Source organism: Chamaea fasciata, unplaced genomic scaffold, assembly GCF_029207755.1.
Source record: "Chamaea fasciata isolate MVZ Bird 193981 ecotype frontalis unplaced genomic scaffold, bChaFas1.0.hap1 SCAF_21, whole genome shotgun sequence".
In the NCBI taxonomy this organism is placed as follows: Eukaryota; Metazoa; Chordata; class Aves; order Passeriformes; family Sylviidae; genus Chamaea; species Chamaea fasciata.
Window position 1 is genome coordinate 9,944,566 of NW_027094106.1, and position 16,456 is coordinate 9,961,021.

The 16,456-nt window shown below is 47.9% G+C and overlaps 1 protein-coding gene across 2 annotated transcripts; it reads left to right on the forward strand.

Annotated features, from left to right (window-relative positions):
* Positions 1-1,187: 1,187 nt before the first annotated feature.
* On the forward strand, positions 1,188-16,104 carry VEZF1 (vascular endothelial zinc finger 1). Of its 2 annotated transcripts, XM_066202142.1 has the most exons (7): positions 1,189-1,421; positions 6,786-7,483; positions 8,178-8,241; positions 9,228-9,411; positions 10,877-11,098; positions 13,157-13,201; positions 13,561-16,104. In XM_066202142.1, the coding sequence occupies exons 1-7, from the start codon at positions 1,389-1,391 to the stop codon at positions 13,986-13,988; spliced, it is 1,674 nt and encodes a 557-aa protein (XP_066058239.1). In that variant the 5' UTR covers positions 1,189-1,388; the 3' UTR covers positions 13,989-16,104. The 2 variants fall into 2 exon arrangements, with proteins under 2 accessions (XP_066058240.1, XP_066058239.1); XM_066202143.1 differs by lacking the exon at positions 13,157-13,201 and having other exon boundaries at positions 1,188-1,421.
* The last annotated feature ends 352 nt before the right edge of the window (positions 16,105-16,456 follow it).

Here is a 16,456-nt window from a genome sequence, read left to right on the forward strand (position 1 = left end):
CCCTGCACGCTGCAGCCGGGGCGCCTCATCCCGCTCCCGGTGCCACCCAGGCCTTGGATGCTCAGCGAGGATCCAGGCCTGAGCAAAGAGGATTGACCAGAGCCGGGGGAAAATAAATAATAAAGTGCTGTAAGCCTGTTCTCATCTCCCCAGTGGCAGGGAAGGCGAGGGGAGGTCAGGATTAAAGCCCCCCTCCTGTGACTGTGTTAAACCTGCCACACTCAGGTGTCAAAGAAATGCCGGGCGTCCCTCAGATGCCACCCGAGGCAGGGCACAGATGTCCCTTACATCCTTCCCTGTCCTGGGAGCACCAGGGAGGTGCAAGGAGCCGTCCCTGGGCCCCATCCTGCCGCCTGTCAGGGCCGTGCTTGATGTATGTAAACACGTAATTAACGGTACGTATGCATTTAATTGCTCGTGGCTACGATTTGCATGCATGTGCTGCGCCGAAGACGCCTCAGGTAGGGGCGAATCCACGCAGCCGGCCCGGTGTTGGTGTGCGGGGCCGCGCAGGGTCACGGCCCGGCCCGAACCGCCCGCGGGCGGCGGGGCCCGGGGGACACGGCCCGGCCCGGGCGAGCCCGGCGGGGCTGCGGGACAGAGACGGGCCCGGCCCTCCTGGAGCCCGGCCAGGCGGGGTGCGAGGCACGGCCGGCCCGGGAGTGCTGAGGGCGAGCCCGGGTGGGCTGAGGCCGGGCCCGGCCGTGGCGAGGCGGTGGCGGCGCCGGGCGACCCCCGGGGCGGCCCCGAGTTCACACCCCCCCTCCGCCCCCGGCGCTGCCGCCCGCCCGCACCCGCGGGCGAAGCCGCCCCCCGCCGCCCCCGCGGCTCCCTCCCTCCCTGCCGGCGCGCCGGGCGGGGGCGGCGGGCGGGCGGGGAGGGGAGAAGGGGCGGGCGGGCGGCTCGGCGGCCCCGGGGCCGAGCCGGGGCGGGCGGCGGCGGCGGCGGCCCGGACACCTCGGCCGCTCCTCCATCTTCTCTCGCCACAGCTCGGCTTCCCCAGCCCGGGACCGGCCCATTGCCAGCCCCGCGGGGGGGGCGGCCGGCCCGCCGCGCCGCCCCGGCCCCGCCGCCCGCGCCGCCGCCCCGCCGCGCCGCCCCGGGCCCGCCGCCCGCCCCGCGGCGAGGGGAGCGGCGGGGGCGGCGCCGCGGCCGCCCGGGCCATCGCCGCCCCGCCGGGGCGCCGCGCCGCCGCCTCCCCCCTCTGGGCCGCAGTGGTGCAGCCCGAGGTTAGCGGAAGCGGCCGCTCGGCGCTGCCATGTTGAGCCGCCGCCGCCGCCGCCGCTTTGTTGTCGGCTCCATGTAGCTGCGGCCCGGGGGAGGGAGCGACGGGGGGACCGCCCGCCGCAGCCGCCGCCGCCGCCGCCCGGGGCCGCGCCGCCCCCGCCATGGAGGCCAACTGGACCGCGTTCCTCTTTCAGGTGAGGCCCCGCGGCGGCGGCGGCGCTGCCCGCGCCCCCCCCTCTCTCCCTCCCTCCCTCACGGCCGCGGCCCCGCCGGTCCCCGCCGGGCCGGGCTGTCACTCAGCGCGGCCGCCCGGCCCCCGCCCGCCCCCGGCCCGGCCCGGCCCGGCCCGACCCGGCCCGCCGGGCAGCGCCTCAGCGGCCCCGCGGCTCCGCTTCTCGCTCCTTCCCTCCTGCACTTTCTCCCTCCGCCGCCGCCCCGCAGCGCGCTCCCTTCCCGCTTTCATTACAAACCACCGATATTCCTGTTTATATATTTTATTTATTTTTTTTTTCTTCGTAAAGCGTGAGATCGCGCTTTTTTTTTTTTTTTTTTTTTGGTGTTTACTTGTTTTTGTCTCACCCCCCCCCGCCCAAAAAGAAAAACAACAACAGAAAAAAAAAATCCCGAACAAAAAAAAAAAAAAAAAACCAACCCCGAGCTTCCACCGGGCTCCAACAAAACCCCGATGGAACAAACGCCGTGTCTGGGAGAATAAATTAATCCCTCTTTAAACAGCCTGACTCAGGGCCGGCTGACGAGGGAGCTTGTTTTCTTTTAAAATAGGACGCGAGCGGGCCGGATTTCTGTAAAAACTGGCGAAATCCTAACGGGAATGGGGAGGAATAGGGACGGTGGAGCGTGCAACCCCTCCCTTTGCCAACTGAGTCACAATTTTCTCCCTTTCTGTCCGTGAAAGACTGACTTAAAAACACCGCTGTTTATGTAATTCCGGAGAAAATCCAATCTACCAGAAAAAAAGGAAAAAAAAAAAAAAAAAAGAAAAAAAAAAAAAGAAAAGATATTCGCCTGGCTTTTGTGAGCCTCGCGAGCCCTTTCGCACCAGATTGTTTTCTCCTGTTTGTTTGGTTTTTTTTTATTTTTATTTTTTTTTTTGAGCTGGAAAACAAAAATGTGTGATTGCGGCAGCGGGGGGGAAAAAAAAAAAAAAAAAAAAAAGCGGCCATCACATCACCTTTCTCAAGGTAAAATAATCCTCTTTGCACGTTCCCGGCGGCGGCCGCTCGCTTCCTCACTGTCCTCCTCGGAATTAAACCCGAGCCCAACCCGTGACACGAGTTTGAAAACCTGAGTTGAATGAATAAATCCGCCGAGAGCGAGCCCCCATTCCTTTAGGGAGGAAAAATTCGTCCCTTGCAAGTACCAAGGGATGAGTCACTCGCTCGGGTTCTCTGCCTCCCGAAACACGCCGGGAATGTTCCGGGGAGCCGGTACCGGCAGCTGCCCGCTGGGTTTTCCTCCTTTTCCTGATGGATGCGGGTGATGCCACCGAGTTTGGCTGAGGTCTGGTGAATTATTTCTCACTCTAGTGGGCAGTTGTGATTCGCACGTAGGAAACTTCACGCTAAGAAGTTAATCTCCTTAGTTTAGGGCCATCTCCCTCCGAGCCGGGGCTGCTTTAGCGCCTCGCTGCCTCCCCAGCTGAGCGTTTTCCAGGGGAAAATTTTCCTAGGCTGGCAGGGCTGTATTGCAGCAGGCTGAGAAATGCCAAGTAATGCTTTCAAGTACGTGTCCAGCTCCTCGCTGCTCGGCCGTGGTTTTTTTTTTTTTTTTGAAGGTGCTGAGTTTTGAAGTAGTGATGTCACACGCTGATTTAGGAGTCAGCTTTGCTGCTTTTAATTAAGGAGTCAGCAGTTCACTTTCCGAACGCGCGACTCGGAAGCATCTTCATAAAACTGACGCGGAAATTTTCCTCTGATTTTTTTTCCCCCCTCCCACTCTCTAAATAATAAAGCTTTCAGAGCTCATAACAAATGCCGGGTATTGTTTCTCGAGTGGTTTTGTTAAAATCAATGATTTGGGGTGCAAGCATGCCAATGCACCCCCAGCAGAAAGCAGCACTGAGGTCGAGTCCCGATGTGACTTTCATTTTTCCTCTTCCCATCCTCACAGCAGCACATCAGCCCTGATCCAGCTGATTAGTTAAAACTAGTTAAAAAGCGTGGATTTAAAAGCCTCTCCTCAGTGTCAGTTAAACAACAAATGGAAGTGACTGAATATTCACACTCATTCTTCCTGGAGGGAGTGTTAAACCAAGTGTGTGTTCCAGCTGGGACAGGATTCCTAAGGGACAGCTTAATATGTGGAATATAAAGTTGTATTTTTTAGCCAAACGTTTCTAGAGGAGGTTTCAATGTCTTAATTTCAGTCCTGGAGCAGTGGGCTGTGCGACTGTAAATCGCTCCTTCCAAATAAAGTTGTTTGATTGTTTTTAGGTGGCATTTTGATGAATTGTATCCCTTTCTAAAGGCACAGTCGTGCTACTGAATAAGCAGTTCTTGTTTGGATCTTCTTAGTCCCCAAAATGCATAGTTTGAAAACCACTTTTAGGATGTGCTCGGGAAGCGAAAGTTGTATCTGTTAATGTGAGGAGGACTCATCCATCAGATGGAGTGTTCAAGATATGACTCATGCTAATTTGTTGCTCTCACATTAAGGCTGGAGCACAAAAATATTTTAGCCTCTGGCATTGGAAGTTCACAATGCCACATCCTACACTCCGGATCACGAATTGCAGGGGGGTTTTTTTGTTGTTTAGTCCCCCCCCAGGAGAGAAGGAATTAGTGACAGAAAAAGGGGATTTTGCGCAAGAGCCTGTCCCAGGCCATCAAAATATCTCCAAAATGTTGACTTGACGTTAGTGCTGGGTCAAGTAAAACCGTGGTCGGAGCCTGCATAGCTGTGCCTGCCAGAGGCGTGCAGCAGGTGCTGCCTTCCCTTCTCCAACAGGGAGTTAAAAAAAAAAATGCTGCCTGATCCTTTTTTAAAAGGCTTTAACGGCCCTTGGAAACTGAGGGACATGGCTCATGGCAGAGGGGCTGCGAGGAGCACGAGGAGCACGGTGCTGCGAATAATGCTGGCTCCCTGGGAACCAAGATAAACACACTTATATAAGCAGCAGCTCCACAGCCTGTAGCTTGATGAATATACTTTGTTTTATGTCCACTGTCTCCATCGGATCTGTAGGAATAAGTGCATCATTACCTCGAAGCGCTGACGATTCTTTGAGGCTTAAAAATATCCATAAACTGCCTAAGTTTGAACCTTGTCCAAAGGATTTGGGCTCTCCATTATCCGATCTGCTAGCTCTGCCTTTGAAATTGTATCTCTGGAGCTATCATTAGGTGCTCTGCAGTGTCTTCTGGTGCAGTTTAACAACATTGTTTAAGGCTGATTTGAAGTTGTAAAACATTTCAGAATTTTTAAAGTTAAAATTGTGTTAAAGTGCACAACTGTCTCAGTATTGTGCTGTCGGTGTGTATCATGCGAACTCTTATTTTCCTGCAATGTAGAAGTGTCAAAACCCTTTTTAAAAAGTGGAAAACAAATGGTTGAAAATCCACAATGAAGTCAGGGAAAAGTTTAGTGGAGCTGCTGGAGCTTGTGCCGTGCCCTGATTTAGCAGCGTCACCTCCAGGAGAGTTCTGGATCCAGCTCTTCAGCAATCCCTCGCTGAAATAAAGCAGCCCCTTGGGCTGTTGTTTGAGGTGGCTGCTGTGGGCAGGCGGGTGTGGTAATATCCAGCCTACCTGTTGCATCCCGAGCTTCGGCACAGACGGATCTAAAAGGCAGATACAGATGGACAGCCTGGCCTGGCTCCTGATGATTCCCACAAGTTTTGTCTCCTGTTAACGTCCGGAGTCCAGCCTTTCTCCTGTCAACTGTTTTCCTGTCAGATAGGCTTGGAGTGTTTGGGAGCCTGTGTTCCTTCCCACGTGGGTTAGTGCTGGTATCCACCCATGGCTTTTAGCCAAAGATCACCAGCATCATGCTCCCAAAAAATGAGGCTGGAGTGATGCAGGAGCTGCCCCACAGCGAGGGAGAGATGCTCTGGGGTGGCTCTAGTCCCTGCTGTGGTCCAGGATACAACTAGGAAAAAGGCCCAGAGTGAGCTTCTAGCAATACTGGCTTGTCCAAAGGACGTGTTGAAATGGATTCCCATGGGAGGAGCATTAGCCTGAGTGTGCTTCCTAGTACTGTCCACCCCAACAGACGGAAAAGTCGACAGGTTGGGCCCGGGCGCTGGCACAGTGGTTTATTCAGCTCTCACAGCTTTGAGTCACGTTATTTTGTGAGGAAAACCATAGGAAAGGAGTCCTGGAAAGCTGCAAGACTGATCTAATGGGAATGCAAGTTTCCCCAAACTCAGCTTCAGGCCTGGCACGCTGTGTTAATAACGAGCCTGATTTAAAACTGGTCTGATGAGACCGAGGCACATCTTGAATACAGACGCACTTAAACTGGCTTAAGGTGCTGGAGTGATTTATTTTAATGCTCCATTAGACTGAATTGGTCTGTGTGGTTTCTAAACCACATTAAAATTGTATCTGCCAGGGTTTTGTCCCAGTCTGACTGGATGAGTTTTAATAACAGTGTTTCTGCCTTAGAACAACCACGCGTGGTGCAGCACAGCCCGTGGCAGGCGGGCTGCAGCTCAGCTGAGCGGTGCTGGCTGCGGGCCCCCCCTTCCCTTCCCTTCCCTTCCCTTCCCTGGAGCTTCTGCCACAGATTCTGTAGTTCAAACTTAGTTGGTATTGGCCGCTCTCAAACAGCTTCCAGGGTTTATTCCCAACACCCCCGACCCGTGTTCTCCAGCATCTGTAGATGTCTCCCAGTGTGTATCGATCAGCTTCTCTTCCCAGCACAAAGTAGCTGCTGACGAAGAGAAAAAGGCCGTGCCGCTATTCTTGTTAGTTGCAGACGCAGAGAGCACAGTGGTCAGTGGATAAATGCATCAGGAACCTGCTAAATATAGAGATGTGGCTTTAGACAGCTCCCGATTCCAGTTGCTTTGGTTTCAGTGCTGGCACAGGGGTATGAACACGCTGTTTAAACAAGACGCCTTATCGCATCCTGGCTCTCAGTGGCTGCAGTTCAGTTCTCAGCGTGCACTAAGCTCGGCTTAAAGGTGGGGCCTTATTTTGCAACTCCTGTCAGTACCTTCATCCTCTCCAGAGACAGTCCTGAGGTGCCATCTGATACGATCGTTAGCGGATGAGTTATCTGTTATGTAAAGATGAAATGCTGTTGCTAAAAGATCTGACAAGCACCTAGTTGTCTTCCGTAAAAAGTTGCCCTCCAGAAACTTAATAATTCCTTGACTGTTGTGCTGTTTCTACACTCACCACAGGATCTGCACAGCCAGGGCATTTACAGCGTGAGCGGTTTATCTTGTCCAAAACCAGCATTATGTAACCTTCCCCTGTTGTTCCTTCCATGGCTTTTGGTCTAGAATGTGCTTCCCTGTCGTTTGTAAATGTTCTCACCGCGCCAGAGCGAGCACCCATCCAGAGAATTTAAGTGTGAATGTTTGGTTTTAGGCACACGAAGCCTCCCATCACCAACAGCAGGCAGCACAGAACAGTTTGTTGCCTCTCCTGAGCTCTGCTGTTGAGCCGCCCGATCAGAAGCCGATTCTGCCCTTACCAATAACGCAGAAACCTCAGCCTGCACCAGAAACATTAAAGGATGCTATTGTTGGGATTAAAAAGGAAAAACCTAAAACCTCCTTTGTGTGCACTTACTGCAGCAAAGCTTTCAGGGACAGCTACCATTTGAGGCGTCACGAGTCCTGCCACACAGGGATAAAGTTAGTGTCACGGCCAAAGAAAACTCCCACCACAATGGTGCCCCTTATCTCGACCATCGCCGGCGACAACAGCCGGAGTTCGCTGGTGTCGACTATCGCGGGCATCCTGTCCACGGTCACTACGTCTTCCTCTGCCACCAACCCCAGCAGCAGCGCCGGCGCCACGGCCATGGCGGTGACGCAGACGGTGAAGAAGCCCAGCAAGCCCGTGAAGAAGAACCACGCCTGTGAGATGTGTGGGAAGGCCTTCAGGGACGTCTACCACCTCAACCGGCACAAGCTGTCCCACTCGGACGAGAAACCCTTCGAATGTCCCATTTGCAATCAGCGCTTCAAGAGAAAGGATCGCATGACCTACCACGTGAGGTCCCATGAAGGTGGCATCACGAAACCCTACACTTGCGGTGTCTGTGGAAAAGGCTTCTCAAGGTACCACGTAGCAAATCCCAGGCACGCTCCACTGTTGGCTTTTCGTGAGCAGGAAGGGTTAAGCTATGGTAGTGAGGAGCTGGGAGAACCAAACTTCGGAGGAGATTGGTGAGGGGATCAAGAGCCTTGTCTGCCTTTAGGATGGGGCAAGGTTAGCAATCACCTGAGCAAGGTTAGCAGTGGCCAGAAGTGGTCGCTTTTTTAGGACAGTGGTTTGAAATGGTTTCTCGGCCTCCTCCAGGTCCCATGAGATGCGTGTCTGTGTCACTGGGGGTGGGCACAGAGCCCCTTTACCAGCCGTTGCCATGGTCTGTGACCAAATGGGGCAGGGCAGGGAAACTGTCCCCTGCTCTTACAGCAGGTGGAGGGCACTGACAGAGCACTGCTGCCGGCTCTGTTTGTACTTGTGCTTGCAACAGAGAAAACTTCAACCTTTAGAGCTGTTGCACTCCCACCTTTACACAAGGTGTGACCAAATGAGCTGTTTTCAGGCGTGTGAGGAGAACAGAGTTAACTTTAAACCGCAGGTTGGTCTTAAGGTGTGAGGTGTTGCAGGTGGAGCCCCTGGTAGGTGAGGGGAAGGGATTTATCCTGGCTGACAGAGGGATGGGGGCTGCAGCACCTCTAGCCAAGGTGTCCCGACTCTGTGTTTGTAACAGTGTGCACTTTTCTCCTGTTCCTCTCTTTCTTGCAGGCCTGATCATTTAAGCTGTCACGTTAAACATGTTCACTCAACAGAGAGACCCTTCAAATGCCAAGTAAGGGCTAAAATGGTTTATTAAGAACAATGTCTTATTGTGTCAGTAGTACTCAGGTGAATCTTTCCAGAACTGTATTTACTGCTGGACTTTTGAAAGGCAAGTTTAGGAATAAAGCCACATCCGCCACCACGCCACAATGCTGGAGTTCTGGTGGAACTTTAAAAAGATGCCATGGCTGCTTTTTTTAGGAAGATTAGAGGCTTTTTCTTTCTTGGAGAACAGCGTAGTTGCTCTGTTTTACCATATGCTTAACTTAGTCGTAGGATTGTAGCAGCATCCTCAGCTCAGTGCTCATTTCTGGGGTAATGTGTGCAGTGTGTTTCTCAGCATGTTCACATCAAATGTCTTTCTCAGCACATCTATCTAAAATGGGTGGGAATGGTTGATACTGGATCTGTTATTTTGCTGGAAGGGGAAAGCAGGTTGTCATAAGTTGATGACTGGAGTCTAGAAGTAATTTGATTACCCTTGAACAATTAACTGTTTTGCTTGGAATATCCATGCTTATTCCAACCTGTGTTTTAGTGACTCATCTTATTAAATAAAAGCCTTGGGTAAAAAGAATAGTGTTAGGAAAAGGTTTTGTTTCCTTGTTCTGGATGGGAACAGAAGTAATTGAGCAGTGTAAGGTACCAAGTTCATATTTGTACAGTAAAATTACATTAGAAACCAACTTTGCTTATTGTAGGTGTTTCTTATAAGCTCCTTCCTGCATTGGTGGGTAAGGCAACCCACTGTATTAAGAAAGTTCAAGCAGTATAAAGTATGATTTCTGTCCTGGTTGTCTCAGAAGCTAATTCCATTCTCAGTCTCTGCTGGGTAGTTTGATTTTTGTTTCTCTATAAACGTGGGTAAAACTTAAAGTTGTCAAGACAGTTAGGACACTGTTAGAACCTGCCAGGTAACAGGGGCTCCCAGTGTGCCTGCAGGTGATGCTGTACTGCTCTGTCTGCACCTCAAGTGTAACTTTGTCCTTCATCTAGACGTGCACTGCTGCCTTTGCCACCAAAGACAGACTGCGGACACACATGGTGCGCCATGAAGGAAAGGTATCGTGTAATATCTGTGGTAAACTTCTGAGTGCAGCATATATCACCAGCCACTTAAAGACACACGGGCAGAGCCAAAGTATCAACTGTAATACCTGTAAACAAGGCATCAATAAAAGTAGGTGAACGTTTTACAAACATTTCTAAAAACAATTGTGTTTGCGAAGGGAATTGCCTTTGATGACGTTGAAATTGAGCTACCTGTCTGTCAGTCTGGGTGGTCACAGCTCTTAAAAGTAGATCTTTAGTAACAGAGTCTGCTTCAGCTCAAGAATTGGCATGTGTGGAGTTGGTTTGCTGCAAGACTGTGCTGTTATCCCTTGGGAGTGCCCTGCAGTTCATGACAGTGACCCATCTCTTGAAGAAAAGAGTTTCCAAGTTTTCTCACCTTTTAAGTTCAGTGCTACTTCCTGAACTGTGCAGGCCTAGAAGTCCCATAGATAACTTGGAGATTTTTGACTATTTATGATCTGCTAAGATCTGCCAGGTGTCAGGTCTGAAGCTTCATCTAAAGCTCATCAAAATCAGAAGAATGTTTTCTCTGCTTTCTCTGAGCTTTGACCCTGGGGCTCAGTGTTTCCTCCCTCAGGCAGTAGCTGACAAGAAAAGGATTTAAATCCAGCCCTGATATATTTTGGGCATTAATGGCATCTGACTGGTGTTGTGCAGGAGGTCAGATGAGATGTTTGTAATAGCTCCTTCTAGACCAGCTCTGTGGAAGGGCTGCAGTCTGGACCTGGGAATGCCTAGCAAGCAAATGAAGACTTGACTTTCAAATTTTCCCTATTAAAATACCTGTAACTGAAGTTAACCCACATGGTTAGTAATATAAAACGGGTTTTCAGAGGAATAAAGAGGCTGAAGTCAGGAATGTCTTTGGAAACTTTCTCCTTAAAGCCTTTTAAACTGTATTAATTTACAACATCTTTGCAGTTCCTGTTACTCCTGGATAATTTGAAGATACTGGGAATGTCTGAAATGCCTGATTGTTGAGCTTAGTAGGAAATTTGGATGTGAAGTATTTTTCAAGGTATAGGGTTACAACTCTGGCTTCCCAAGCCAGTTTTGGTGGTGCTAAGCCAGTTCACATGAGACATTTAGAGCAGTTGTTAGAGGTGGAAATGATGAGCTGTACTGTGGCCAGAGAGTAATGACAGGCTGTTCTGTGATGTAAACTGAAATTTTTAAGTCATACTTGCAATAAAAAGTAAAAAGGCTTTTTTATTTTTCATTTTTAAGCTGGAGCTAAAGTTTAGAAAAAGTGGAATCAGTTTGAGTTCTAGAGACTCGTTGGAGTCTTTAGTTTCATTCTTCCTAAATACAAACTAAATAATGACAAAAGAAGTCAACATTTGGCATTTAAGTAGTTGTTCTTAACTTACTGTTCTTGACTGGGTTTTAGCTCTTGGAAAGGTAGTTCCATGAAGCAGAGAATTAATGATATTGTTCTAAACACCTGTGTGATTTTGTTCTTGGAATCCTGCGAGATTCCACGTGCTCTTCGTAGAAGTTGCCTTTGTGATCTCAGCAGAAAACAGAGTAACTTTTCAAGTTGAATTTGTGTTCTTACTTGCTTGGCATAGCATGCATGAGTGAAGAGACCAGCAACCAGAAACAGCAGCAGCAGCAGCAACAACAGCAGCAACAACAACAGCAGCAGCAGCAACAGCAGCAGCAACAGCAACAGCAGCAACAACAGCAGCAGCAGCAACAGCAGCAGCAGCAGCAACACGTAACAAGTTGGCCTGGAAAGCAGGTAGAGACCCTGAGATTGTGGGAAGAGGCCGTCAAAGCCAGGAAGAAAGGTAAAACAAACCGATAGTGACGCGGTGGGGTTTGTGAGAAGTGCAGCTCACAGTCATACGGGGAGTTTGGGGTGTCAGGGAAGATGTCTTACAGGACAGTTTCGTTCTTAGAAGTCACAGCTGAGAGAGAACAGGAGGAAACAGGCTCCAGATGAGGCTGTGTTAAATAACCTGACTTGCTGCCTTGGTGTCTGTGCTTGCCCGTGTCCTTAGAGCCATCAGTTACAGAGGGGAACTTGTGTCTGCTCCAGGGCAGGAGTGCGGGCTTTGACTTGCATGTGACTTTGAGCTGTGTTGGTGCTTATTTACCTGTTCACTTGTGTGCACACACACAACACACCCCTCTGTCCTTGCATCAGCACCAGGATGCATGTGCTTGCTGTGTCCTGTTCATCCTGTCTCTCCCAGTTTATTCCATCTGCTCTCTCATCATGTAACTGTCTTTGCATGAAGTTTGTACACCTCAGAGAACTTTCTCTCTGTTGCTTTTCTTTCATTACAAAATGAGGTAATCAGTGATGCTGCTTCTCATCAGTGCTGGCTCACAGCTTACCTCTGCCTGTGCTGCTGAAATCGAAGTGGGATTGCTGTTGTTGGTCATTGTGTCAGCTTGTAGAGAACAGACTGCTTCAGATTAGTGGTTTTAGGATACAGTAGTTTAAATTCTCCCATTACTGCTGCTTATTTGTTTCACAACAGTTTGATTATTAATGTCCATCACGTGACTTCATGGATTACATGTTTTAGAGGTTCTTAATAACCACTGCTTACTGTTTTTCACTGGCTGCTTTTAGGAATGTTTTTGACTCACCTTATTTTTTCCTTTTCTCTCAACCTTCCTTTCAGTTCTTCAGTCTGTTTCTGTTTTCTTGGTTCTTGTTTGTGTTTTAGGCTGCTTGCTTCCTTTCCCCTCATTATGCCAGTAATTGAATTCTATGATCAGACAGTACAGAAACAGCTTATTCATGTTAAAATGTAGCGATAACAGAAACATTACGTATCATCAGGCCACTAAGTAGATAAAGCAAATGATGTTGGATTTAGAAAATGACTGAGAATTGTTTTCTGCTTGTTCTTTCCTATATCTTGTTTCCTTTTCCTTTCTGATTGAGAATGTTGAATGTGCTTTAACAGAACAGTGATTTGGGGCAGGATTGGAGGTGAGGGAGGTGGGTGGGTAGCAGTGGTGTCACACTGATGCTTTTAGCTTAAGGTAACTGGGGAAGGGGCATGGGTGGGATGTGTCCTTGGGAGTGACTGTGAAGGTGAAGTTAGACCAGTCAGTGCCATGCCTGAGCTGCTCTTTCCATGCTGGTTCTCCTGGGCTAGTTCCACTTGTGGTGGCTTTACAACACTAGATGTTTTTTTTTTAATTTTTTGGTCTGGTACAATTTATTTTCACAATTTATTATTATTTTTTTTTACTCTTTCCCTTCCTCTCCACCCCTCCTAGCTATGGACTTTGAAGAACCAACAGTAACCCTTGACTGGGGCTAATGTTGCTTTCAAAGTTACATTTGTATTGCCCCGGAGGCAAAGTGGACTCTTTGCACACGTGGGTGTAACTGAGCTCGGGGTCCTGCCCGACAAATGTGGAATCAGACCCGGCTTAGTAACGCTGAACGCAGAGTGTATTTCGCTGGTTTCTTTAGCAGCCAGCCCTGCCCTGTTCCCTGTTCCCTGCTGCCGAGGCTCCCGGTGTGGGTAGCCGGCAGGTGGTGCTGATGGATGTGCAGTGCTTCCCGTCCCCCCCGCGTCCCCTGGGCCGGCCCCGCTCCCCAGCCCCGGCCTCCGGGGTCTCCCCTGCTCTGCACCTCAGTCCTGCTTGCTCAAACCCCGCCTAAACCCCCCAGACCAACGTGGTGTGGAGCTGCAGCTCATGGGAAAGCGAGGAGCTGATGGGGGTTGAGGGATGTGCCGCTGGGGTAGCCTTGAAGTAGAGGTACTGTGAGCAGTGGAGCAGTTTAGTAGCAATAATTAAGACTGAAATAAGCAGGTAGATATTGAAATGAGCTTTGCTTATCAGTCCCTAATAATGACTTTTTAAAACCTTCACAGAATGTCAGTTCACCTTTGAGAAGGCTATAGAGTACGTACCATTCGGTATGTACACTCTCTCCTCTATTTCTACTGTTCCCCTTGGGAGGATTTTTTTGATTGTACAGTACTGTTTTTATGAACATGGAAACCCTCTTGCTAAGACAACCTCACTTGACTTCTCAGGAAAAAAAAAAAAATACTCAATTGAAATGACCTGCATGAGAGTTCGTATTTCCTGTAGGCTATAGAATGTTAACAGTTTTAACTTACTAATAATACCTAAAGAAAATGATTCCAGAATTTGTACCTGTTCTTGTTTGGTTTTTGGGTTCTTTGTTTTGTTTTGTTTTGTTTAAATCTTGTCCATGGTTTTTTTTTTATGTGTTAAAAAACTTCTTGTCTTTTTTATGTCTCATTTTTAGAAGCTGCTAACTTGTGCCAAACCTCCACTGCTGCTACTACGCCTGTGACTCTTACTACTCCATTCAATATAACGTCCTCTGTGGCTTCTGGGACTATCACAAACCCAGTCACAGTGGCAGCTGCAATGAGCATGAGAAGTCCAGTAAATGTATCAAGTGCAGTTAATATATCCAGTCCGATGAACTTAGGGCATCCTGTAACTATCACCAGTCCTCTGTCCATGACGTCCCCGTTAACGCTCACCACCCCGGTGAACCTGCCCACGCCGGTAACGGCTCCAGTGAACATAGCGCACCCCGTCACCATCACGTCCCCCATGAACCTGCCCACCCCCATGACGCTGGCTGGTCCCCTCAACATAGCCATGAGACCAGTGGAGAGCATGCCTTTCCTGCCCCAGGCCTTGCCCACCTCTCCGCCCTGGTAAACAAGTTCTAAACAGTATTAAAAAAAAAAGGATTAAAATGGAATCCTTACCAGCAGTTCTTTTCTGGGTTTTGTTTGGTTGGGGTTTTTTTTTTGTTGTTGCTTTTTTTTTTGTTTTGTTTTTTGTTGGTTTTGCTTTTGGTTTTGTTTTTTGGTTTTTTTGTTTTGTTTTGTTCTGTTGGGTTTTTTTGTTTTGTTTTGTTTTAGTTAATAATAAATTCAGACTAAGACACTGGGGCAACACCATCAGAGACCACAGTAGCATCTTCCCCTTGATTTGGCTCACATGGTTCAGGCTTGAGTTTCACTGGAGCACTTCATTTAAAGTAAGTTTTACCTTGTAGCTGACTGATGCTGAATTAGAGCAGATACTTATTTGCCAGAGTTTAACGAAAAAAAAAAAAGAAAAAAAAAACCAAAAAAAAGGTAATTAAAAAAAACCAGTTTTATGTTTTATCCCCTCAAATTATAACTTAGAAAATTATTTTAATCTAAACACTAGCGAAGACCCCTCTGTATCTGTGACAGGGTGGATGGCTCATTTTAACCTGCCAGGCAAGTCCACTGTTTCTGAGCTAGTGTAGAACCTTTGTCTGTGTTGATGTTTCGTTTTTTTTTTTTTTTTTTTTTTTTAATGAGTAAATGCATTACAATGTTGTCATTAAAAAAAAAAATGCATTTTTAGAGAAAATATGCATTTTACCTTTGGGAATATGGTAATTTCAGGCAGCATTCCCTATGGGAAAGGTGATACCAGCTCTGATATGCAAAGCATATGATAACTTATCATTCTAACTTCAACATAAAATAGGGATTGTGACCTGATATTTGGAGATGTAAATATTACCCAACATATTACCCTAAGGGAATAGAGCATTGTAGTCAACATTTTTTAAAAAAAAACTGTTATTGTTTGGTGAGAAACAGCCATGGCTGACAGAAGAGGAGTCGAAGTGTATGTAAACATGGTCTCTGAACAGTCAGACCCCCATGGGACTCTTATCTAGGAGCAAAAGGAGTGCTTGGAAACTTAAGGAAAATTGCTTTAAGCTGGAAGATTCTGGAGGCCCTGGGTGTGATTTTAATGCCCTCTGCTTCCCAATCAGAGCCTGCTGGTGTTTCAGCAGGGGACAGACGTGTTAGTTGTTCACTAGAAGTTTTGTCTTATATTAAATTGTATACAGTTTTTATTCTAACCACTAACTAGGTAGGATGCCCCTCCAGGACAAGCAGAGAGCGTCTTTTAATTTCTCCCCTATTTCTTAATCAAGTGTTGTGCAAATCTGTTCAACTTTGTAAATATTTGCAAACATCATCATTTTTACGTTATTCTTCTATTGTGTTAACACATTTCTATCAATTTGTGGGAGTTCTGGGGTGCTGAGCTGTCCAGCCCAGAACTGCTCATAAATGGTCACACATGTTTAAGCTACATGTGCTTTTTTTTTTTTTTCTTAACCTGTTTATCTGTACATAAAGTAGAAAGCAAAGTCTAGGGAAACAGATATACTTTTTAGACTATCATGTCACATATTCACATTTTTAAAACTTTGTTTAAAAAAAAAAAAACAAACCACCCTAAACCCGACCTCTACATTAAATAAAAAAAAAAATAAATAAAAAGAGGAAAAAAAAAAGAAAAAGAAATTACAGTTGAGATGTTTTTATCTTAATGAAGTGGAGAGCTCTGGAGATTAGCGTGTGCATTTTCACAGAGTGCTAGCAGGACTGACCAGTCACACTGGACTGCTTCCGTTCCTCCCCGGCCGTGTCCGTGCGAGCAGTGATTGCCAGGCTGCTGGCTCAGGTGACAGGTATCTGTATCCTTACGTGAAACTGTTCTAGGGGCTTGGACTACATAGTAAAACAAAAAAACAAACAAAAAAAAATAATAGAGCTTAGTGTAAAATAATTTTATAAATGATCTTTTGTACTTTAGGACATCAAATTGTACAACTTTTGTATATATAAAAGCTTAGGAACTTTCTGTTTAGCAGAAAGGAAACACATTCCTACACTTTTAATGTATATGTTTGTTATAATGTCCATGTAAACATATGCCCTATGTTTGTGCCTTTTAATTAGTTTGTCTCAATAAACAAAAATGTAGAGAAGAATATGTAGCTATGACTTTGTTACCGCTGTTCTTACTCCAGGTGTGTAGAGGTCTTTGTTTTGGCCCTGTGTAGAGCCCGGTGTGCACGGGCAGCCCGCCAGCATGTCCCCAACCCCGCTGCCCCGGCCCCGCTGCCACCTCCACACCGTCCTGCATGTTGGGACCTGTCGTTCCCCAGCCATCTCTGTCATCCCTGGCCACCACACCGCCTTGCACCAGTTTCTCCAAGTAGGTATTCTAGCCTTCTGGGTCTGGGTAACCACAGCAATGACCCTTAGATGAAATTTGGGTATCCCTGAGCTTAAAAAGGAAAAAAAAAAAAAAAGAGAACAAAAGCATTAAAAGCCAATATG